Source organism: Nomascus leucogenys, chromosome 19 (genome assembly GCF_006542625.1).
Source record: "Nomascus leucogenys isolate Asia chromosome 19, Asia_NLE_v1, whole genome shotgun sequence".
In the NCBI taxonomy this organism is placed as follows: domain Eukaryota; kingdom Metazoa; phylum Chordata; class Mammalia; order Primates; family Hylobatidae; genus Nomascus; species Nomascus leucogenys.
The window spans coordinates 49,497,313-49,524,010 of NC_044399.1; the positions used below are offsets into that span (position 1 = coordinate 49,497,313).

Sequence of the window (26,698 nt, forward strand, 5' to 3'; positions counted from 1 at the left end):
GTGGCCTAAGTTATTCCTAAGTAAGAATAACTTTACTTCTGTAGACCTGTAGAACATTGTATCCTTCCGTAGCTTTGCTTTTAGTTTCCCTTCCATTATCCTTTACAGAGTTTTTTCAAACACTTTTGCAACTAGATTGTAATTTTTTTATTTAAAGATAATTTTTAAACTTAAATACATATTTGTAACTTAAATATAATGTTCCCTTTTTATTTGAAACCATAAAAACTCATAACCAGTGTTTTGATGAGTCTCTATGATTTAGTTTTCAATCTTTGGAAATTTCATTTACTTATTTTTTGCACAGTTTTTTAATTGAGAAAAAATTGCGTATATTTATTAAGTACAATATGTTCTTTTGAAATATGTATATGTGGTGTAATGGCTAAATTGAGCTAATTGATTTACTTCTACAGAGGCTTACCAATTTTCTGCAGGATTATTCTGGAATCAATGTTACTTCGTTAATATAAATGTGAGGAGTGGGTCAGTGGGTGAAATTCTTGGAGAATCAGATTAAAAATCTTGATCTGTGAGCAACTAGAGTGATGTCAAGGAAATAGGATATAGCTTAAAAAGGATAATTCAGTGTAAACTTTATACAAATATAAAATAGTTATTGATTGTGGATGTAGCAGCATAAAATCGATATAGTAAACTGAATTTTACTGTAGTAAACTGAATTTTCCAATGACTCTTGCAGGGGAATCATTTTTCCTCAAGAGGAACTCTCCCCATTCTCTCGTGTCTTCTACTCTTGTTGAGTGCAGTTTTCTATAAATGTCAGTTGGGTCAATTGGTTGATAATGTTCAAATCTTCTATATCTTTATTGACTTCTTTCTACTTTCTCTTATCTTTTCTCGAGAAAGGACTATTGAAATCTCCCAACTACAATTGTAGATTTGTCTTTCTCCTTTCAGTTTTATCAGTTATTTTCTTTGATTTTTTGGCGCTCTCTTATTATTTGCAAACACATTTGGGACTTCTACAGCCTTTGATATATTGATCCCTTTTTCAATGTAATTTTTCAAGATCCTGTTCTGAAGCTTACAGATGCTCCTTGGCTTACAGTGGCTTACAGTTATGTCCTGATAACCCCATGGCAAGTTGAAAATATTAAGTTGAAGGTGTATTCTGATATATGATATTTTCAATCTGCTGTGAGTTTATCCTATTGTAAGTCGAGGAGCTCCCTGAACGCGTATCCCTTTTGCAGTATTGTAAAGTCGAAAACTTGTATGTCAAATCATCTTAAGTGAGGGACTGTCTTAAGTGAGGGACTAATACTTGGTGTTAATCATTCTTTTTATAAAAAATTAGTGTTTACATTGTGATATCTTTTCACATGCTTTACTTATGACCTCTCTGTTTTCCTATGTAAAGTAGGGTTTTTGTAGCTTGCATGTATTAATAGTTGGGTGTGCTTTTTAGATTCACTCTGTCAACTTCTGCTTTTTAAGTGTTCAGACCATTTCTATTTAATACTGTTTTCCATATAGAAAACATGTGTTTAAATAGATTGGCTGTTTTCTATTTGTCCCTTCTGTTCTTAGGTCCTTTTCTGCCTTCTTTTGAATTGCATTATATAATTCCATAGTACCTCCACTGCTGGGTAATTATACTCTTTACAGTTTTTATTTTTTTCATCAATTCCTCTAATGCAGGGGTCAGCAATCTGTATCCATAAGCCAAATCTGGCCCACCACCTGTTGTCAATAGAGTTTTATTGGAACACAGGATGCTCAATCCTTTATTTCTTGTCTGTGGCTGCTTTCGTTCTGCAGCAGCAGAGTTGAGTAGCTGTGACAGAGACCATATGGCCCACCAAGCCTAAAATACTACTGTTTGGCTTGTTGCAGAAAATGTTTGCAAATCCCTGCTCTAGTTTATATAATATGCATCTTATCAGAGTATCTTCAAACAATATCATACCACTTTATAATGTAATATATACCTTAGAACAGTATATTTCTGTTTTCTTCCTATTGTCATTTTTATATTTTATTTCTACATGCAGTCAATTCTTGTTATTCATAGTAGTTATATTCTGTAAAGTCACTGAGAACACCGAATTAGCTAATAGTGAACCATTGCTCCTAGTAGGACCTAGTGGAACCATTGTTCCTAGTGGGAGGATAGGTTCCTGCAAGCCTCTGGTCACAACATTTTTGTCAACCAATAAATACATAACTTTGTTTTATGTGTTTCTGTTTGAAGACACTTTATTTAATATATATAGTTGATTCATTAACATTGTACTCACAGCCAGCAGCGCTATTACTTATACCTGAATGTTATTGAACACGTGTATTTACTCCATAAAGGACATCGTAAACTTTTTGCACTTGAGAACACTAGACTGCTTCAGCACTGTGCTTGGGAGCCATTTTAAACAGAAGATTCACTAACAAAAGATGAAAAAAAATGCAGAAAACATGGCACTAAATAGACTGTGAAAAGGACTCTTATTTACTACACTATAAGAGCTGGAACAAGAAGGCAGAGCTATAACAAGACTTTCACTTGAAGTATGTAGTACGATGGAAAAGCTGTGTTTGCCTGTGAGCTGTGCCATGACAGCATTTGAAATAATACATTGTTTTAAATTTTTTTCACTCCCAGCCTACTGTTGGAAATAAGTTGATGGGGTGTGAACCAAGCTCCCTGTCAAATATTTCCATGATTCAGTAATTTTTGACGAAATAGTTGGTTATAGTCAAATGAACAAACTCATAACATACATTTTGACAAATGCAGGCTTTATTTCTATGTTTGTGTCTATTTTTTCCCAACAAAATCTTAACCAGTCTGCTTTTGAACAGCCCACAAGATTTTCTGATTACTCTTATCATTGAGCATTTCCTGGTTAGCTTTTTTAAAAATTATAGGCAAAAGTTCAAAGCTTGTTTTGTCATATTTATGGAAAAAAAAAAACGTAGTTTTAAAAAATCTTTTACCATAGGCCACATGTTACAAGGATCAGGATGTTTACAAACTCCATGCATGTGGTTGCAAGGTTGTATGCATTTTAAATGTGGACTTGATTTGTAACAGTGGTTTTCAACCCAGGCTGCACTAGAGAATAACTAGGAGGTTAAACAGGTCCTTCCTAGACCAATTAAATCAGGTCCTTTGGGAGTGGAGAGTCTGTTTAAGAGTTCTATCTATGATTCTAATGAGAGCCACAGTCTAGAATCTAGTCTAATGGAAATTTGATAAGCCTAAGGACCAGATAAGTAACAATCTGAAGATACATTTTTTTCAAATATTGAAATTGTATATTTTGTCCTATGAGTGCCATCTTATTTTCCACATACTGAAAATATACTTTAAAAAAATTCTTAAAATTAAAAATTTCAGAGAGGTCTGCAGCTGATTATAGGTTAATGTGATAATTGCAAATTCTAGATAGATTTTCAGTCTCCCTGGTGGCAGTTTGCAGAGAGCTAGTGTTATACAGTTATCCTACACCTGGGTGCCATTATCTGTTATGGCTTTGCTTCAGTTGAACAAATATTTATGGTACACTACTCTTCAGTCACAGTACTAGATAACTGTGGAAGCTCCCAAGATGAAACACAAATTCCCTGCCCCTGTGGTTTATGCTCTAGAAAAGAAGATGAGCAAATGTCAAATTGCCCTAATATAAGGTAGATGTAAGTCCTGAAATAAAGGTATAATATGATAAAATGACTCAGGAAGGAGAACTATCACCTTGTTGGAAATATAAAATCATGTTTTCAATCCTACCTTTTGCTTGCCATCACCAACTGTAGTACTTCACCTGGAGAAATAAGCTTTTGCTGGTACAATGCCTTGCTACTACTTTGATAGCTTGTAGCATGGATAAAGCAAGATACCTTTAACATCCTCACTAGTCTGTGAGACAGCAGATACTAGTCTCTTTATGCACATATAGAGTCTCCTTTCTTTTGCATGGTCAGACAAAAAGAGTTTTGTGATTGTGCTTCCTAGTGTTGCTCTAAATTTTATTTGTGTTAGAATTAGTTATTCAGTTATTCAAGAAATTCGTGATAATCTCTGCCCTCTTCACTCTGCAGCAGTTAACTGGGCAGATGTGTGTAGTTGCTAGCAATGAGCAGGTGACAGAAATATGTGATTGCTTATGTGTAAGGTATTATTGCAAAATTACTTACAAAATAATGCTGATGAATCTCTGATCTCTGGTCCAGATTCCTTTCCTAAGCTTCAGACATGCCATGTTCTATCTTTTAACTAGCCTTGAACACCCTTTCATTGCCACATCCTCTGCTTAGACTTCCAGCAAGTTTTTTTCTGTTATAGATGTTGGCATCTATACAGAAATAGATGTTGGCATCTATACAAAACACATTGTATTTTAACATTCATAATGCTCGTTGTAATTGTCCCTTTTCTTGGCTGTATCCACTATAAAACTAAGCTTTATGATGCCAGATATCATGGCCACAGTAGGTGCTCAATGAATATTCTTTGGTTAAATAAATAAAGGAAGGAATTAATATGAAGCAGTATAGTGTTATAGTTAAAACCATGAGTTTTGGGGTTAAACTGGAGTTCATTTCTACCACTTATTAGTTGTGTAATCTTGATTCCTTATCTGAAAAATTAGGTTAAAAATAGCACTCATCTCTCATCATTGTGTGTGTATATTAAATGATATGTTTCTAAAATGCTTAGCCCAATACTTAGCAAATAGTAATCACACAGTGTATGCTAGCTTATCAATATTATTATGTATTAATCTGATCTTAGTGGTTTCCAAACCCAAAACAAAAGAAAACTTGAGCTATTACACTTCGAGGTCCCTCTCTGTTGAAGATTTATTAGAATTAGCCAGTGGTAATCTAGAAATGACTGAAAACTACTATCAATTAAGTTTATGTTAATTTTTTGATTTGTGCTTTATAGAATATATACATATGTCAAAATCCGTTTTCTCTGTAGAAGACAGCTGATTCCTTCCTTGATCTGAATAGGTACTCACAGTTTTCTATTAGCTTTACTAATTCTCCTTTTATTGGTACAGAAAATTAGAGGTTAATGGTATATCAATTCTGTGATTTATCTTCTGTTCTTGGGCTGCATGTGAAAACCTGTGACTTCTATATTAGAATATTTTGGCATAATATATTCCTCAGGGCATAGTGTGTTGCTTTTTTTTTTTTTTTTTTTTTGAGACGGAGTCTCGCTCTGTTGCCAGGCTGGAATGCAGTGGCACGATCTCAGCTCACTGCAACTTCCGACTCACTGGATCAAGGGTTCTCCTGCGTCAGCCTCCCGAGTAGCTGGGATTGTAGGCACACACCACCACTCCCAGCTAATATTTGTATTTTTAGTAGAGACAGGGTTTCACCGTGTTGGCCAGGATGATCTTGATCTCCTGACCTCATGATCCGTCAGCCTTGGCCTCCCAAAGTGCTGGGATTACAGGTGTGATTGGCCACTGCGCTTGGCCAATATGCTTCTTTAGATTAATGGTGATTGCATATGTGACTTAAGAATCTTATAATTTTGAGGTCAACTGATTTAACTAGTCAGTTAATTACCATTGTTGAGCAGTGAGTAAGTAAGCATGCTTTTCTGTATTTCTGTACCCTTAGGCTGTTATTTGAGATATTCTTGCATTGTATACACATGCCCAAGAATTAAACTGCCGGAAAGAGCCTATAGAGTCAACTCTAAAGGGATAGGAGCAGTTAAGTGAAATTGTATAAGATTTTTTGATATCACAAGAGGTACAGGAAAACTAACCAAGAGTGCATAAATATCTCCATTAGAAAAAAATGATTAAAAATATTTAGCAACAATTATCTTAAGAAACGGGTAAGTCTAAATATAAATAAAATTAAAAATTTTTTAAATTTTTTTAAAGCCCTTGTAAAATGAATGTCTTCTTATGTTCCTGAAAAAGGAAGACTGATAGTGTGTAATTTTTACTTCTCCAATTAAATTTCTTTCCATTAGAGATTTTTATTGGTATTCTTTTTACTCTGACAATGTTAGTTTATCTGGAGGAAAAATAGTCAGGAGCATTAATTTAAAAATCTGAAAAATAAGAAAGAGAAGAAAAACAAATCTACAATAACTGAAGTTATATACTATCTGAACAGAAATAGATAAGCACAAGGTACTTTTAGGTATGCCAAAGGAGTCATGAGAAATTAAAAGGAATCGTTTTTCAAAAAAAAAAAAAAAAACAGAGCTTAGAAAACTAGTTTTAAGCAGTTGAAGGAACATTAACATAGACCTTCACTTAATACCTGACACTAGCTGGGCATGTTGGCTTCTGTCTGTGATCCTAGCACTTTGGGAAGCTGAGGTGGGTGGATCACCTGAGGTCAGGAGTTTGAGACCAGCCTGGCCAACATGGCAAAAGCCTGTCTCTACGAAAAATAAAATTAGCCAGGTATGGTGGCAGGTGCCTATAATCCCAGCTACTCAGGAGGCTGAGGCAGGAGAATCGGTTGAACTCCGGGTGGGGAGGGAAGTGGGTGGGGATGGGTGGTGGCAGAGGTTGCAGTGAGCTGAGATTGCGCCACTTCACTGCAGCCTGGGGGAAAGAGCAAAACTCTGTCTCAAAAGAAAAATATGACACCAAGGTAAATTTCAGTGATTAAAGGTGAAATGTGGAAACTCAAAATTTATATATAATGGAATTGACTATCAAACCTCTGGACAGCAGGCAGCTCACTTTCAGATTAATAAAAGAAAACATGAAAAGATCAGTTTAGAGATTTTATTAATTATTATGTATACACATGTAAAAGTAAAAGCAACAGGATTGGGAAAATTTTACGGCAAGTATTATATAGGTTAATGTCTTCTTTCTACATAGAGCTCATGTATTGGTAAGAAAAACTGATCTCAACACTTGGTCAAATGATATGAGAGTATGTTTTACAAAAAGATTAAATTAGTAAACAAGCATGCAGGAAGATGTTCAAAACAGTTTTAAAATATAGTTTAGGTATCGTGTTAAGTTGGGGGAAAATGAAATTGGCATTCCCAGTATAGGTGAGAGTATGGTAAAATTTCATAGAAATAGAGAACAATCAATGATTCAAGGCTTATAATTTAAAAACTAGATTAAATTCTAACAAGAATATCACAAAACATATACACTGAGGTTTTTGTCCCAAGAAAATATCTCTAACAGATCATTTACAGTTGAGCTTTGCTTAAAACTTGGATATGACCAAAAGCATTCACTCTTTGAATTTCATCCAGTTTCATTACACACCCCAAGGGTGGAGTAGGGTGGAGTTTCTTTTATTGTTGTTGTTGTTGTTAGCATAAGCCAAAACTTAGCTTCCTTTTTTCAAAGCTTTGAAACGCTTCCAACATTTATGATACATTGATTGATGCTGTCTTATTCATCTTTTATCCTCAGAGATGTCTTACATTTAGTAGACATTTGGTAAAGAACACATACCTGCTCTTCTAAAAACATGATACTGGAAATACAGTTTTATTGATGAGATGATTTATAGTTATTAGAGTTGAAAAGAGAGAGAAATGAGCAGATAAGTATCAGTATTCTTTCCCATCTTGTTTCATGTATCCAGTGCCTTAGTTGTGCCCAAGCTGATCCCACTAGTTTAGATTGTCAGATAATTAGTTTGTAGAGCTTGTTTTTCCTGGGATTGTGCAGAAGGCCAGGGGTTCTTCTAGAATGCTCTGAAATTTTTGAAGTTATTTATTTCCTGAACTTTTTCCTTATTCCTCATGAGAATGTGGATTAGGACTTTGGACTATTTTACTGGCAAATGTTATAGTCTCAGTATCTGATTTTAATATATAAGATCAAGTTAAATGTTTTCATCTGACGAGATTTTGACCCCCCGGGGACATTTGGCAATGTCTGGAGACGTTTTTGGATGTCACAACTGGAGCAAGGGGGCTTCCAGCATCTAGTGGATAGAGGGCAAGGAAGTTGCTATGATGCACATCGAGAGCCCCATACAACAAAGCATTATCTGGCCCAAAATGTTAATAATGCTGAGGTTGAAAACCCCTGGGTTAAACTGATGGAGTAATAGCATTTCTGAAGTTTGGAGAAATCTACAATGTGTCTCTTTTAGTACTGTTGTAGGGGCTTAGTAAAATAGGGAATATGACTGTCTCCTAGATTAAAATCTTACCAATGTGAATTGCAGCTTGAGGTCTTAAACAGGATTTCTAGTTTTGCCTGGGCGTTTTTGTTTTTGTTTTTTGAGACAGGATCTTGCTCTGTCACCCAGGTTGGGGTGCAATGGAATGATCACAGCTCACTGCAGCCTTGACCTCCTGGGCTCAATTGATCCTCCCACCTCACCCTCCCAAAGTAGCTGGACCACAGACTCTGGCCACCACATTCGGCTAATTTTTTTATTTTTTGTAGAGATGGGGTTTCACCAGGTTGCCCAGGCTGGTCTCGAACTCTCGGGCTCAAGCGATCCCTCCACCTTGGCTTCCCAGAGTGCTGGGATTACATGTGTGAGCCACCACACCTGACCCATTTTTGTTTAAGAGTGCACAGTTTTTATTGTGAGTATGGATATAGTTAATGTGAATTTTTAACCTATATATATAAAAAGTTCCTATATCTTCATATTGTTTTATAAAGCAAAATTAACAACAAACAAGATCTCTGCCTTCTAGAGGTTTATAAGCTGAAGGGAATGTGTTTTTACTGATTAAACCTGAAGAACTAATGGTACTGGGAATCAGGAGAATGCAGAAGGCAGACAAATCTGAGCAGCAGGTAGAACTGGAATTGAGCCATACAGAAATTTCCTGATCAGATTACAGCTGGGAGGCCACTTACGACTGATTACAAGGGAGAAAATTGATATTGAGGGAGTAGGCCAGAAGCCTTGCCCATCTTACAGTGATTGTTCATGCTTGGATTTTCAACCTTGAAATTACATTAACTCTGTTACTGGTGTAATATTTTTTTTTTTTTTTTTAAAGAATCCAAGGAAGAGATAACAGAGTATATTATGCCATAGCAGAGTTTTGGAATCAAGGACAGACACCTGGGTTGTAGTTGCTATTCTGCCACTGATGATAGGCCCTTTTCAAGTTACTTTTGACCCTCAGTTTTCTCAGGTGTGAAACTAGTATCATAAAGTCCACCTCTATAGAAGAAGAATGGTGGTTAAATGTAAAGCCCCAGGTAGTGTCTGGCACATACTTAGTGCTCAAAAGTAGTTAATACTCATGATTTCAAAATCTGTTTAGATGTGGAAAGATCACTGGTCTTGTAGTGATTTTAAAGTCCCAAAGCCTTCATTAGGTAGCCTGCCAACATGCTCACATTGCTTTGCTCTTGCCTTTTGATTTTAGCATTTAACGTATAAAAAAACTATAAAAAATAGAGATAAAGTGTTTATCTTATTAAAGGGCCTGGACTACTCGTTTTAAGAGTTTTGAGGAAATTAAGAGTCTGTAGCAAGTGCTTTGCACAATTTCTGATGCATATTGACTGCACTCAATAGCGCTTCTCCACCTTTTTGCTTTCATATTGCTAAGAAGCTTAGAAGATAACACTATAATGCTCCTGCTACTGTGTTAATTTGTTGAATGAACATAGTAGATATAATTGGAGTGAGAAAGGAATTGGCAGACAGTAATTCATTTTAAGTTATAATGCTGTTTACAGAAATTGGAATTACTCTTACAAAAGCAGATTGTCTGCTTTTAGCTGATTTAAAACATTTGGTTTTAGTTTTGACGATTTACGTGACACTAGACCTGAAGGTTGTTTGCTTATGTAGCCTAACTGAGGAGTTATTTTGGTCTATTCTTTAACTGCATTGTCTCTATAGATACAGATTGGGTATAATTTTCAGGTTATGCCAAAGTAGACTGAAAACCCCAGCTCTATCTTTTGTTGTCAAAAAAACCCAATTGTCATTCTATGTTTTTTTTTTCTATCTATTCTTTCTACTACAGCTGTGTTGCAGCAGCTTAATGACATCCTACTCTTTATTCTACCCCTACTTTTTTTGTCTAGGCAAAATCAATGTCAGGCAGCCATTACTAATCTGAAGGCTCAACCTGGAAGAAGAAATTTTTTTTTAATTCTACTATTCATCATAAGACCTTGGCTAGAATACAAGATCCTAGATCTTTAATTAGGAAAGTTTGAATTAAAGATAATCAGAACTAATAACAAAACGAGAAAAAATGAAAAAAGATTGCTTTGGTTGGTATCAGAAAGGCAGGTGTTACATAAAGCAGCTCGTCTGGTATTTCTTTTTTTGTTTTTTTTTTTGTTTTTTGAGACGGAGTTTTGCTTTCACCCAGGCTGGAGTGCAGTGGTGCAATTTCGGCTCGCTGTAACCTCCACCTCCCAGGTTCAAGTGATTCTCCTGCCCCAGCCTCCCAAGTAGCTGGGATTACAGGTGCCCACCACCATGCCTAGCTAATTTTTTGTATCTTTACTAGAGATGGGGTTTCAGCATGTTGGACAGGCTGGTCTCAAACTCCTGTCCTCAGGCGATCCATCTGCCTCAGCCTCCCAAAGTGCTGGGATTACAGGCATGAGCTACCGCGCGTGGCCTCTTATGATATTTCATATCCAAAAAATTCTGGGTTGAGGTTAATGATGAAAGTTAATAAATTCAAGTCTATGTTGAGTAATTTTCTGATAGACTCAGCTATAGTCCTTATGTCTGCATTTAGAAACAGATTGAGCTGCTTCTCTCCAATTAAATATTTTCCTAAAATTGATGTTAATATTAGATTTGTTTCTGTGTAATTTATTAGTGCTAAATTAGTTGCTCAATAGTCAACACTTTTTTTTTTTTTTTTAATAAGTACCTGTTAAGTACAAAGTGCTTGGGGATTCAGGAGGAACATGAGAAGAGAATATCCTTTTCTTCATGGAGCTTATTTACTATGATCGAGTTTATGTTTAAAAAGACTTATGAAGATTTATTTGGCATCAAATTTTAAAATGACGTTGGTATTCAATGTCTCAAATGCATTTGAAAAAACTTGTGATGCTGATTTTTAAAATGACGTTGGTATGCAATGTCTCAAATGCATTTGAAGAAACTTGTGATGCTGAAAATATTCTATGTCTTGACCTGAGTGGTGGTTATGTGGGGTATGTGTATGTTTATAAAACTATCAAGCTTCTAATTAAGATTAGTGCATTTATTATATATCAAGTACATTTTAAAAGTAAATGTATAACTTCAATCGTTTCCCATTGCATTTAGAATAAAACCTTCATTCTTCTTTTTAAAAAAGTACATACTGGCTGAGCATGGCAGCTCACACCTGTAATCTCAGTGATGTAGGATTTTTTCTTGACCTCTTCATCGGACTTGGGACAGGGTACCCTGTTTACTCAGTCCGCCACACTCAACCTCTTTTGGGAGGGAACATGTGAGCAAACGAGTGCAGGATCTGGCTAGCCGCCTTGAGCGATGGCAGGATCAGACTTCGTGCAGGCCCCACAGTGGCACTCAGGTGGGGGTGCCTGCAACGCCCCAGAGGCCCCAGAAGATATAATACTCTCTTAGGTCTGCCATCCGTGGACAGCAATGTGTTATCAGCTCAGTGGGCCCCTTGCCTCATCGTGTGGGGTGGCTGCCCTCCGCCAGCAAGGGGAAAGGGCCTATGTGACAGCCTTTTTTTTGAGTACCGGCACTTGTCGGGTCTCCAGTGCTTGTCTGGCATCTAAGAACAATGAGGTCCCCAGACACTTGAAGGATGGTGAAAGTGGTAAGCGATGGGAAATGGCTCCCAGCGGAGTGGGACGTGGGGAAAGGGGACAGGACAGGCAGGTAATCTTCCTCTGAGGTCCAGCGGCTCTTCCCGGTAGTCAGGCCATCCTCCAAAGTCCAGCTGTCCCTCCAATGTCAAGTCACCTCTCTCCAGTCAAGCTGCTTCTCTCTCTCTACTGGCTGAGTCTGGGGTCTTCATAGGCACAGGGCGGGGGTTGGGCCAGGGGGCAGGCCGTAGGTAGTTTTGGAAAAGGCAACATTCAATTGGTAAAAAGACATTCAGAAAGAACCAATCAGGAGAGAGCAGGCAAACAGGGATAGAAGTTCTCACTTTGGGCCACGGGTTTCAGGCTTTTCATCTTGAAGGTGGGGTTTCGCCAGGACCCACCCTTGTCTGCCTAGTATTTCTCTGCCTTCTGTCTCTATCATCAGTACTTTGGGAGGCTTGAGGCAGAATGATTGCTTGAGTTCAGGAGGTGGAGACCAGCCTGGGCAATATGGTGAGACCGTGTCTAAAAAAAAAAATTAAAAAGTTCATAGTGATAAATTATTCATTCAGATAATGTTAAATTCAGAAGCCATTGTTAAAGTGCAAAAATTATGTTTGACCAAGTGAAATAACTTGGAAGCTTCCTACCTTGCCTGGCATTTTACTGACAGCATTTTAACGACATTAACTTGAAAGGATTCACCTTAAATTACTTTCAAAATAAGTGTTGCTTAAAATAATTTTGTTTGCAACTATTGGAACCTTTTACTTAAAAATGTTAAGTTAATGCTGTAAAAAATAACGTCTAAAATGGTTACAGAAAGATAAGATTACTTTTTAAAATTATTGAAGTCATCTTTAATGCAAAAGCAAAGAATGAAGTGAGCTGAGTGCATGAGGGTGGAAATTTAATAACTGTGATATTCTGTTACATTCACATATGGACTGGGAAAATACTTCATTTTGCACAGTCAAGAGGGGTCATTGGCACAGTTTGTAGTAAGCAAATCCAGAAAAGCTGGGGGGATGGAGCAGTTGGAAAGAGGCCAAATTAAAGGCCCATTTTGCTTCTACCATGCTGTATCTTTAGCTATTTCTTTAATTTCCTCTTTCTTTTAATCAAGGATGAGGTAGGCCAGGTAAGGAATTATGGACTTGTCTAGTTTTCAAAGGTTGCCAACTTTTTCGACATTTCCCAGCCTCTTTATTCTCTTGACTCTTATTCCCTAAAGCAGGATTTCTCGCCTTCAGCACTATTGACATTTTGGGTGGGATAATTCTTGTGGGGGCTGCCCTCTGTGTTCTACAGTGCTTTACCCACTGAATGCCACTAGCTGAAGTTGTGAAAACCAAAAATGTCTCAGGACATTGTCATATAGCTTCTGTGGGCAAAATCATCCCAGCTGAGGATCATTGCCCTAGAGGAATAAACTAAATAATAGCCATTGACAATTCCTGACAATTACTTAAATGTGTCATCACTTCTGCTGCTTTTCTGAACTTCTTCCCTCTCAGGAGAATAGAATGTTTAGAAGGGATATATATATACACCATTTTATTGGGCAAGAATTGTATTTTGAAGAATATAGAGACAACAGCATTAGTACAGGTTTCTGCCCCCGCCCCTTTTGACTCTGTGAGCATAGCAGAGTCACAAATGTAATTAAGGGCCAGGAAAGGTGACTCGTGCCTATAATCTCAGCACTTTGGGAGGCTGAGGCTGAAGGATTGCTTGAGCCCAGGAGTTTGAGGTTGCAGTGAGCCATGATCAAGCCACTACATTGTGGGCAACAGAGGGAGACCCCCACTCAAAAAAAAAATGTAATCCAGAATTGGTTTTAATTAGTTTGCCAAAATATTTTCTCCTTTTCAAATTATACAACCGAAAGAAAAAAAGGCTCTTCTCCTTTGTTCTTTGTTCTCCTGAAGTCTGATTTAGAACAAGAAGCTATTATCTTAAACGCTCTCTTAGGTTTCACTGCTGTCAAATCATTTTGAGAAATTCAACATATATACTTTGGAATATAAAGTATTTTTGTTTACGGTTTTTTGATATGTTGTTCAGGACTTACTAAAGGTCTCCACATAATGAAAATCATTCTGAGGAGTAATTGGATTTGGAGTTTTAAAGATGATCAATCCATTAAAAATAAGGAAAAATATGAATCCCTAATTTACAGAAAAGAAAATACAGATTCACTTAAGCATATGAAAAATGTTCAACTTCCTGTAATAAAAGAAATGCAAATTAAAACTACAAAAATACCATTTTTCATCTAAAGTCAACAAGTTTGATAATACACTATAAAAACGTGGCAAAACAAGTACATAATATATTAACTTGCAGAAGTATAAATTGGTTTGACCTCCATAAAGAGCAATTTGGCAGTATCTACAAATTTCAAATAATGCGTTTTCTTTGAGCCAGCAAATCTCCTAGAAAGTTATCTCGTATTCACACTCAAAAAGTGGGAAAAGATATGTACATAGGATTACTCATTGGGTATTGCTCATACTCATAAGAGATTGGAATAGCTAAGGTGTATTTAGCTTATCACGAGTTCTAATCTCTTTTATTTCTGTTTTTCTGGATAAAAGTTGTACATATTTATGAGGTACACGTGATATTTTGATACAAGCATACAATGCATAATGATCAAATGAGGGTAATTGGGATATCCATCACCTTAAATATTTATCATTTCTTTGTGTTAGGAACATTCCAATTCTACTCTTCTAGTTATTTTGAAATATACAATAAATTGTTAAGTCTACCTATCATGCTACCAAACACTGGATCTTATTTTTTCTATCTAACTGTAGTTTTGTAATCATTAACCAACCCTTTTATTCCCCCCACCCACTACCCTTCAGAGCCTCTGGTAATCGTCATTCTACTCTCTATCTCCACGAGGTCAATTTTTTTTTTAATTTTTCACATACAAGTGAGAACATATAATACTTGTCTTTCTGTGCCTGGCTTATTTCACCAACCAAAATGTTATTCTCCACTTCTATCCATGATGTTGCCAATTATAGGATTTCATTCTTTTTATGGCTGAATAATATTCCACCATATATGTGTATCACATTTTCTGTATCCATTTATCCATTGATGGACACTTAGGTTGATTCCCTGTTGTGGCTATTGTGAATTTTGCTGCAGTAACCATGGGATTGTGGATATCTTTTTGATATCTTGATTTCTTTTGGGTAGATACCCAGCAGCGAGATTGCTGGATCCTGTGGTAGTTTTATTTTTAGCAACCTCCGTGCTGTTTTTCATAGTGACTGTACTAATTTACATTCCCACCATTAGTGTATAAGCATTCCCCTTTCTTTGCATCCTCACCAACGTCTTTAATTTTTTGTCTTTTTGATAAACGCCGTTTTGAGATGAGATGATATCTCATTGTGGTTTTGATTTGCATTTCTCTAATGATTAGTGATGTTGAGTAGCTTTTCATATACCAATCGGGCATTTGTATGTCTTCTTAGAGAAATGTATTATTTAGATCTTTTGCTTATTTTTTAATTGGATTTTCTTTTTTTGTTGTTGTTGAGTCATTTGAGCTCCTTATATATTCTGGTTACTAACCCCTTGTCAGTTGAATAGTTTGCAAGTATTTTCTCCCATTCTGTAGGTTGTTACTGCACTTGTTAATTATTTCCTTGCAGAAGCTTGTGTGTGTGTGCGTGTGTGTGTGTGTGTGTGTGTGTGTGTGTGTGTGTGTGTGTGTATTTTAGTAGAGGTGGGGTTTCACCATGTTGACCAGGCTGGTCTCGAACTCCTGAGCTCTAGCAGTACACTGCCTTGGCCTCCCAGAGTGCTAGGATTACCAGTGTGAGTCACTGTGCCCGACTTTTTAGCTTAATGTGACCCCTTTTGTCCATTTTTGTTTTGGCTACCTGTGCTTTTCAGGTCTTACTCAAGGAATCTTTGCCCAGACCAATGTCCTGGAGTGTTTCCCCATTGTTTTCTTCTAGAATATGAGGATGGTTCAGCATACACAAATCATTAAACATAATATGTCACGTCAACAGAATGAAGACCAAAACCCATATGGTCATCTCAATAGATGCCAAAAAAAATTCAATAAAATTCAACACAATGAAAACTTTGCGATAAAAACTGTCAACAAACTAGGTTTAGAAGGAACATACCTCAAAACAGTAAGGGCCATATATGACAAACATGCAGCTGGTATACTGAATGGGAAAAAACTGAAAGCCTTTCCTCTAAGATCTGAAACAAGACAAGGATGCCCACTTTCACAACTTTTATTCGACATAATACTGGAAGTCTTAACTAGAGCAATTAGACAAGAGAAAGAAATCGATGGTATCCAAATTGGAAAGGAAGATGTCAAATTATCCTTTTTTGTAGACGATATGATCTTATATTTAGAAAAACCTAAAGACTCTGCCAAAAAAAACCATTAGAACTGATAAATGAATTAAGTAAAGATGTAGGATACAAAATCAACATACAGAAATCAGTAGCATTTCTATATGCCAACAGTGAACAATCTGGAATAGAAACCAAGAAAATTATCCCATTTACAACAGCTATAAATAAAATAAAATACCTAGGAATAAGCTTAACCAAAGAAGTGAAAGATCTCTACAATGAAAACTATAAAACATTGATGAAAAAAATTGAAAAGGACACTAAGTTCTTTGTGTATATATATATATATATATATATATATATAGATATAGATATAGTAACGTATTCTCATGATAATTTTATGAAGTAGGCAAGTAGGCACTATTTTACAGATGGAAAAACTGAGGTTAAGTAACTTGGTGAAGATTATGTACTTAGTGAGATGGATGATTATTTTAACAAAGGCAGTTTGGCATTAGTTTTATTCCTTACCCCATATCCCATCAGTAGGGACTGGTGAAAGAAAACTATACATCTGTTTAAAAAAAAAAAATAAATAAGAACTTTGTTAATGGAATAATCTCTAAAATATATTGCTAAGTGAAAAAAAAAAAAGCAAGCTGCAGAACAGTGTTTAAAGTGTGTTTCCATTTGTGTAAAATGAAGGAAAGATATATTCATGTTTATTTGGTATGTAAAATGTTTTCAGAAGGATTCTGAGAAAACTGGCAACACTGTTGACTACAGGACAGTTAACGAGGCAGCTAGGGCATAGATGTGCCGTCTACTCTTTTTTGCCTTTTGAATTTTGAATAATTGCCTATTCAAAAATAAATAAAATTATATTTTAAAAGAGTATATATTATATCTGAAAGTATAAAGTAAATATCCATGAGTCTATATTGATATATATAAATGTTGTGAATAAATAAGTGGGGGAAAATAGATAAATCTCCCATTTGGAAGATTTTCAAATAATTTATGTAGATACTGCACCTTCAAGGAAAGGAAACAAACAAACCTTTCCACTTCTTAAGTGCTCTGCTCATAGTGACTTACTTCCAAAGAGTATGTATAGAAAAGGGTGGAGGGAGAGTAGTTTTGCAGTGGAGAAACCTGACAAACACCACCTCAACCAACATCAACGGTGATGTCATGTTGATAGTAGGTGCCCTTGGTAGAGTGCAGTGAGAATGGCACTTTACCTCTGTGGTCTGCCTCCCCAAAACCCATTACCCCAGTAATAATGAAAAGAACATCAGACAAATTCCAGTAGAAAGACATCCTACAATACACCTGACCAGTACTTCTCAAAACAGCCAAGATCGTTAAAATCCAGTAAAGTCTGAGAAACTAACACAGCCCAAAAGGGGCCTATGGGAACATAACAGTTAAAGGTGATATGGTATGGATGGGATTCTTAAACAGAAAAAGGGTATTAGGTGAAAACTAAGGAAATCTGAATAAAGTATGAGCCTTAGTTAATGTATGGATATTGGGTTATTAATTGTAACTAATGTACAATGTTAATAATAGGGGAAACTGGGTATGGGGTAGTATACAGGAACTCTGTACTATTGTCTACATTTTCTATAAATTTTAAACTATTTTTAAAAATAGATTATTTTTTAAAGAGTATATATAATACATACATTGAATAAGATTTTAAAAGTAAATTTAAAATTCAGGTGTTCACCGCCTATTCCCCAGGAGCTTAACCATAAACCTGAAATGATAGCCTAAGCATCTTTTGTTTTAAGCTCTACAGGTGGTTCTGATGTGTGGCCAGAATTAAGACATTGTTTAGAGATCCACTACTGCGTGAAAACCTATTTTCTCAATTTTTCAAAATCAGGAACAGTAAATCCTTGTATATTGAATTCATTAACAGTTTGGTTTTTGTTTGTTCTGTATAATTCTTCATAATGAATATGTGCTCATTATGAATGAGTGGTGTATTTCTTTTTAGGTGTATATCTTTAATATACACATGTCTCAAGACTTCTCATGTTTTTAGTTCAGACTTTTGAGACAGAGTCTCGCTTTTTCACCCAGGCTGGAGTGCAGTGGTGCGATCTCAGCTCACTACAACCTCCGCCTCCCGGGTTCACGCCGTTCTCCTGCCTCAGCCTCCCGAGTAGCTGGGACTACAGGTGCCCGCCACCACGCCCGGCTAGTTTTTTGTATATTTTTTAGTAGAGACGGGGTTTCACCGTGTTAGGATAGTCTTGATCTCCTGACCTCATGATCCGCCCGCCTCGGCCTCTTATGAACTCTAATTTGTCTTTCGTATAGATGAGTATGGTATGAAAACATGTTGAAATGACTTTATTCTTTATCATTACCAACAGCTTTCTAGCCTCTAATATACATATGTCTATTTTAAATATTTTGAAATATCTCACTGTAATTTCTTTACAAGCTTTTAAGTCTCTTAATACCAACTTCATGTTGATATTATTTTTCATTAGGCCATGTGTTTATTAAGAAGGTTATATTTATTTTTTCCAAGTCATACATTAATTATTTTAATGTTGTTTTCCTTCTCTTGGTGTGTTTATTATTTAGGTCTTCAGTTACCATTATTCAGGACTTCTGGTTTGGTAAAAACAGTATTGATGAGCCATATGATTTACTGAAGATAGTTTCTGGAGAGAAATTTCTTTGTCTCTTTCCATTTACTTGCTATAGTTTCTGGAGAGAAAGTTCCTTGTCTCTTTCCATTTACTTGCTATAGTTTCTGGAGAGAAATTTCCTTGTCTTTTTCCATTTACTGGCTATATAATTCAGACTCTGATTCTTTTCTGACTGATAGTGTCACCCTTTCTTCAGGATCTTGCTCTCTGGTCTCGTCCTGTTCCTGTTCCTCTACACAATGCTGTCAGCATTATCTTTTTAAAATACAGATTTAATCATGTTCCTGCCTTGCTCTGAAACCTTATGTCTCTTCTCCCTTTTAGGTATACATTAGTAATATAAAACACTGGTGTTTATGGATCACAGTGCTGAGACTTTTACAGCCATCAAGTAATTTAATTTTGATAAGAACTCGATAAAGCCAGCCTATAACTCCTATTATCCTCCATTTTATAAACAAGAAACTGATTTAGAGAAGTTAAGCAACTTTTCTAAGGTGCTATAGTTAGTAGGTGGCAAAGTTTGAACATAATAACAGGTTTCTCTGTTAGTATGGTGCCAGTGGGGTTTCCTGTGCTTTTCTGCCCTCTCTCTACCCAGCTTTCCCCCATCTCATTCTTTAGTCTCAAGGCTCCACTTACCTTCTTCCATTTACCTTGTAACTTCTCATTGATGACACTTACACTTTCAACCTATGGAAACTCTGCTTCTCTTTTTTAGTTCTGCTCAAATATCATACTGAATCCCTCTACTCCACTGTCCCAGTTAACATTTTTTATTCCTCCTTGTTCTGTAATTTTTTTATTTTAATTTTGTTATTTGCCTTATATTGTATATATTTGTGTTTATTTCTGTCTTCCTACTAGATTGTAAGTTCCTGGAAGATAAGGACTACTCTGTCTTTACAAACTGTGGGGCCAGTATCTTGCACTTACCAGACACGCTAGAAGTATGCCTTTTTGAAATCAGTTTTATTTATACAAATAGTAGAGTGAGTGAGTTTGTTTGTTTGTGATGGAGTCTCACTCTGTCACCCAGGCTGGAGTGCAGTTGTGTGATCTTGGCTCACAGCAACCTCCGTCTCCCAGATTCAAGTGATTCTCTTGCCTCAGCCTCCCAAGTAGCTGGGACTACAGGCATGCACCACCACACCTGGCTAATTTTTGTATTTTTATTAGAGACAGGGTTTCACCATGTTGTCCAGGCTGGTCTAGAACTCCTGACCTCAAATGATCTGCCTGCCTTGGCCTTCCAAAGTGCCAGGATTACAGGCGTGAGCCACTGCATCTGGCCTTAGAGTTTTAATGAGGATGGAATATGGAGTCCTTTGTCCTTACAAATTTTTGTAACTAAGTTATGAAGATATTTTATTTTAACTTAATAATTTGATAAAATTTAGTAAAATTTTAATTTTAAAATTTGAAAATTTAATTTTTTGGTTCTGTATTTTTACTTGTAGCTTTTTAATTGAGAATTCTTACACTCTTAGATATATGTCAAAACATACTGTGAGGTTTTACAAATACTGTTGGTGACTCAAAAGGAGAATTAGTATTACAAAAATTCTAAATATTTCTGTATTTTCCCATTATTTACCCTGGTTAAAAAAACTATAAACTTGTAACTTTCTAATTAATCATTGTTTTTAATTTTTTTTAAATTTAACTTTAAAAAAAGATTTGAGAGGCCAGTTGTGGTGGCTCATGCCTCTAATCCCAGCACTTTGGGAGGCCGAGGTGGGGGAATCACTTGAGTCTAGAAGTTCAACACCAGCCTGGGCAACACAGCGAGACCCCTGTCTCTACAGAACATAAAAAATTAGCTGGCAGTGGTGGCATGCACCTGTGGCCCCAGCTACTTGGGAGGCTGAGGTGGGAGGATCACGAGCCTGGGAGTTTGAGGCTGCAGTGCTGAACTGTGATCACACCACTGTACTCATCCTGGGCAACAGAACAAGACCCTGTCTCAAAAAACAGTTTTGAGAACTCTTTAAAAATATATACAGGAGTTTTCTAATGAGAAAATTAAGGTCAGAAAATGAGATGAAGCTAGGTTAGTGTTTGCACCTAAAACACATTGCATAAGATCCAAGACTGATGGTAAAATTGGGCTACAAATTTGGCTGTGCTGTTTCCGTTTGGCAAAGTAAACAGGAAAACATGTTAACTTACGTGAGCAAATTGTTCATGTTATAAAATCAACTAGATGAAGTTATGTGGGTGGGTCTTCACAGAGAAGGGCTACAATATGAAATAGGTAAACGATATCATCAGCAACGTCTCTGTGACAAATGCATTTAGTTTAATGAAACTGACTCATATCAGACCATTTGATGCAGGCAGGTGACATGGTGTCATTTATTAAAGGATATTCTATGAGGAGCCCAAATAAGTCAGTGAGCATTTATAATTCTGAGATCTACTGAAGAATTTTGAAATATCTAGAGCAGTGTGTCCCAAGGCGCTGGAACAACTGCTTATCTTTCAGGCTAAGAATAGAGTAGCAGTAAGTTTAAGATTGTATTCTCCATCAGTAACTGAATATAGAAATCCTGTATTTGTAAGAGACATGTATTTTAAAATCATCAATGATTATTTATTTGTAAATTTACTTTTCTATTTTTCTTGAACTTTAAAATTAACCAGGATGCTTGAGTATGTGGATCACCTTTTAGGTATCAATAGAGTTGTTAGCAAATAGTGTTAGGTTAAAACACTATGTTTTAAATTCTTTGATAAAATTGAAACGTTTACTTATAAAAATAGAAAGCTGTGGTTATACTGATACAGGACTATTATCCCTCAGTTTCCAGAGTGTGGATTCTTTGGCATGTATGACAAAATTCTTCTCTTTCGCCATGACATGAACTCAGAAAACATTTTGCAGCTGATTACCTCAGCAGATGAAATACATGAAGGAGACCTAGTAGAAGTGGTTCTTTCAGGTAAGTAAGTGGCTTTTTAAATGTTATTGCCTTTTCCACTCCAAGAGCCTAGTTTTCTTTACTAAATGCTGCAATTCAATTATATTTGGTCTTTGTACTATTGTTACTTAATTTCTTTCATCTCTAATAATGGTCACCATATGATTTTTCCTTTCAGGAATGTTATATCACCGTTAAGAAAGAAAAATACCTGGCAACGGTGGCTCACACCTGTAAGCCCAGCACTTTGGGAGGCTGAGGCGGGAGGATTGCTTATCTCAGGAGTTTGAGACCAGCCTGAGCAGCATACCTCATCTCTACTAAAAATTAAAAAAAAAAAAAATTAGCCAGGCATGGTCGGTCACATGCAACTGTAGTCTTAGCTACTTGGGAGGATAAGGTGGGAGGATTGCCTGATCCTGGGAGGTTGAGGCTGCAGTGGGCCATGATCACACCACTGCACTTCTGCCTGGACAACAGAGCGAGACTCGTCTCTTTAAAAAAAAAAAAGAAAGGCCCGGTACCGTGCCGGTGCGGTGGCTCACACCTGTAATCCCAGCACTGTGGGAGGCCGAGGTGGGTGGATCACGAGGTCAGGAGATCGAGACCATCCTGGCTAACAAGGTGAAACCCCGTCTGTACTAAAAATACAAAAAAAATTTGGCCAGGCGTGGTGGCAGGCGCCTAGTCCCAGCTGCTTGGGAGGCTCAGGCAGGAGAATGGCATGAACCTGGGAGGTGGAGCTTGCAGTGAGCCAAGATCACGCCACTGCATTCCAGCCTAGGCGACAGAGTGAGACTCGGTCTCAAAAAAAAAAAAAAAAAAAAAAAGGAAAAAATCAGGATAGGAAAATAAACTGAATTACATGAATGTTACTAAGCTTAGGAAATTATTTGGTCTGAAAGAAATATACTCTTCTCTGAGTCGAAGAAATGAAACAGGTGCACTGAAATTCTGTTTTTTCCCCTTCCCCCACCCCCATTTCTGTAAAGAGCATAAAAGAAGAAAATTGGGGTTTAGAAAAGAGAATCAGGAAAAAAAGAAGTAATGAAGATATGGAAGAGGAAATTACAATGCTGGTTATTTCTGTGGCTTTAAAATAAAAAATGCTCTTTCCCTTTTTGTCCCACTGGGCTTTTTTCTACCTTTCACTTTTTGACCTCACGCATTCTTGCCATAGGTTGTTTTTTAATTCCCAGTGTTTGCCATCTCATCCAGCAGCAATGTGAGCAAGATAATAAGGAGTGAAAAGGAAGAATGAATGCCATAATAATGCACATAGGTCTGCAGTAATTTTTGTTTGGCAAGTAGGAGAACTGATGGAAGAAAGGAAGCAAGCTGGCCAGCCATGGGTCAGAACCCTGCTACCAAGTTCCCTTTTCTCAAATTCACCTTTGAGCCTTTTCTTGAGATCCTCTCTGTCCTTATTAGTCCCCACTCCTCTCATCTTATATTTCTGATTCTCTCATTCATCTCACTCCCTGCTACACTGATCATTCATCTTCTGTACAACAACCCCAAACCATCTCTGTGTTTCCCAATCCTTGCCTTCCTCTTCATTCCTGACGAGTTTCACTCCCTGTCTCATCTGGAAGTCCTGCTCACATCTCTTCCTTCTCTACTCTGGACCCCATCAGACTACTTGCAGGTTGAGGTGAGAGGAAGTTCCTTGGGTCTACCGTCCCGATGTTCACTAAGGGGAAAGGAGTTTCTTTCTCTTATCCACTAGGACTGTGGAGAACAAACAGACAAGTATATCCTGGGATCCTAAGTTAGGACTCTATCTTTTTCCACAGAAACGGTTCCGTAAATTGAAGTTAAGTTCCATAGTACTTTTTACTTTAGTGTTCTATTTCCCACTGTGTAAGTTAAGCATTTTTAATTGGTTAAAGTAGACCTAATGTCTATTTGTAATCTTGTCATTATGAGAAAATGCTGTTGGAGTTCCAAAAAAGTAACCTACGACCCGCTTCTGGAGCTCAAATGATTAGAAGTAAATGGACTTCCTAAACTAGAGTTTGAAATCACAATATTAAATAATTTACTTTTATGGTCCAGTGAAACTTTCAGAGAAAAAATGTTTCTGTGTACTTTGACATAAGCGAATGTGTGAGCATTCTTAATCTCATCGCAGTTACAAATACAAGGTATATTTTAATACTTTTCTTTTTTAAAGCTTTAGCCACAGTAGAAGACTTCCAGATTCGTCCACATACTCTCTATGTACATTCTTACAAAGCCCCTACTTTCTGTGATTACTGTGGTGAGATGCTCTGGGGATTGGTACGTCAGGGACTGAAATGTGAAGGTATGTGATCTAAAATTTTTGTGGTCATTTGAAATAAGATTCCATATTTGCATTTTTTATTATCAGTGAAAAAGCAAGATGATGAGCTGTTGACTAGGGTGGTAATGAGGATTTAGAATTGGAGAGATCAGGACTCTCATTCTATCTCTGCCACCTACTTCATATTCTTGGGCAAATTACTAAACCTCTTAAGATTAATTTCTCTGTAAAATACGTTCTGCCCCACTGGTTTTGTAAAGAGTAAATGGTTAAATCAGGTAATGGGGTTAAATATTTAGTACAAAGTAATGGCTCCATAAATATTCATGTTGTTTTTTGTTTTTAAAAAGTTTTCTTGGCCAGGCGCAGTGGCTCACGCCTGTAATCCTAGCACTTTGGGATGCTGAGGTGGGTGGATCACCTGAGGTCAGGAGTTTGAGACCAGCCTGACCAACATGACGAAACCCCGTTTCTACTAAAGATACAAAAACTTAGCCGGGCGTGGTGGTGGGTGACTGTAATCCCAGCTACTCGGGAGGCTGAGGCAGGAGTATCGCTTGAACCTGGGAGACGGAGGTTGCAGTGAGCCGAGATTGCACCATTGTGCTCCAGCCTGGGTGAAAGAGCGAAATTCCGTCTCAAAAAAAAGAAAAAAAGTTGTCTCTTACATACAACTAAATTGTCAGATTTGTTCTGAATTAGAATTGCTAAGACTAAGACATAGGTGCACATTTCTGATGAAGAAACAGTCTTCTAAGGTGGAGGGTCAATAAACTTTTCCTGGAAAGGGACAGAGAGTAAATGTTTTGGACTTTGTTGGCCACATGGTCTCTGTCATGATTTAACTCTGCTATTACAGTGTGAAACCAATCATAGACAATATGTAAACAAATAGATATGGTTGTGTTCCAATAAAACTTTATTTAGGAACATTGAAATTTGAGTTTCATAAAATTTTCATGTCACAGCAGGAATTTGGTACAGAGGCCATAGTTTGCTAACTAGTGCTTTAAGGCAGTGGTTCTCAAACTGTATCGTGCATCGTAAAACACACTTTGCTGGGCCTCATCCCCGTAGTTTCTAACTCAGTAGATCTGGGGTGGAGCCTTGTAATTTACATTTCTAACAAATTTCCAGGTGGTTGCCTTAGGGACCACACTCCAAGAACCACTGCTATAGCTGACTTATCCTTTTTACACATTTCCTTTTCTTCTCGAATTCATTAGCTACCACTTAGCCTGCCGTCAGGGTTCTTAATTAGGGTGGATATGGCTAACAGAAAATATGTTAAATAAAAGAAGCAGTGGTTTTTATGTATCACACTTAAATAGTAAAGTTTTTTTAAAATCTTATATTTTACCTTGTAAAATATGTTTAGGCTGTGGATTAAATTACCATAAACGATGTGCCTTCAAGATTCCAAATAACTGTAGTGGAGTAAGAAAGAGACGTCTGTCAAATGTATCTTTACCAGGACCCGGCCTCTCAGTTCCAAGACCCCTACAGCCTGAATATGTAGCCCTTCCCAGTGAAGAGGTACGTATTCTAAGGTAATAGACATTTTAGTAGTAGTTGTTCTCTATGTTTCTACAGGGTGTATGACATAACTCTAGAACATAATTTATATGCTAAAGAATGGTAATGTTCCTACACTTAAGAAACATAAAATGTAGTAATGGAGACAGGACTTACCGGTAGTAATGAATTGCATTTTGTGCACCTTGGGATGGTATTATGGCTTGTACCACTGCTTTAGCCTTCTAGCCAGTATCCTGGCTCCTGGTCTCCATTTTTTTTTTTTTTTAATTTTTGTGTTTTTTTTGAGATGGAGTCTTGCTCTGTCGCCCAGGCTGGAGTGCAGGGGCACGATCTCTGCTCACTGCAACCTCCACCTCCCGGTTTCAAGCGATTCTCCTGCCTCAGCCTCCCAAGTAGCTGGGATTACAGATGCGTGCCACTACACTCAGCTAATTTTTGTAATTTTAGTAGAGACGGGGTTTCACCATGTTGGCCAGGCTGGTCTTGAATTCCTGACCTCGTGATCTGCCCGCCTCGGCCTCCCAAAGTTCTGGGATTACAGGCATGAGGCACTGCTATCTGCAGATCTGTATACAGATGAGACAGTTGAGACACAGAGCAGTTAAGTGACTTGTGTGAAGTCAGAGAGCAAATTAGTAAGAGATAGTGGAATTAAACCCAGATGTCATTATTAATAAATCAGTGATGTTTTTTCCTAATACAGTGTACCTCTCAAGGGCAAAGGCAGTAGATCCAGGAAAAAAGAAATAACTCTCTTGTACATTTGATAGTATTTGAAATGACTTCCATCCGTAGGTTGTAATCTTATTATTTAGTTTTTTCTGTAACTTCTCTGATGTTCTGTAAATTAATGGCAAAATCAAGGCCTTGTCTTGGTACTGTGGTCATAATATTTTGCTAAGTTGAGACACCAGAGTAAAAGTTTTTTAAATCCTTTCACAAAAATTCCATCTTCTCTTATTACTTAGCCCTAGTGTGAGATTTTTAAAGGATAAAAAGAGTGCTGTGGCATAAAGGACTGAAAATGAGAGGTTGGTATAAACCTACAGAAGAGCGTGGAAAAGATTGGTAGGAAAAAGTTAGTGCATCTTATACACTGAACTGCACAGAGAACTTACCTAGGAATGAGGACAGTAGAATAGAGGTATGTCAAGAGCCCCACAAATGATGCTGTTATGCCACCTATGCCCAGTTGAGTATTACTAGATT

General features: G+C 37.0%; 1 protein-coding gene across 1 annotated transcript in view; it reads left to right on the top strand.

Moving 5' to 3' along the window:
- PRKD3 (protein kinase D3) overlaps positions 1-26,698 on the top strand; it is a 74,194-nt gene that overhangs the window by 9,789 nt on the left and 37,707 nt on the right. Inside the window, exons 4-6 of the mRNA XM_030800563.1 lie at positions 21,546-21,684; positions 23,840-23,971; positions 25,329-25,486. Coding sequence (XP_030656423.1) covers positions 21,546-21,684; positions 23,840-23,971; positions 25,329-25,486 — 429 coding nt within the window. The remainder of the gene's footprint in view (positions 1-21,545; positions 21,685-23,839; positions 23,972-25,328; positions 25,487-26,698) is intronic.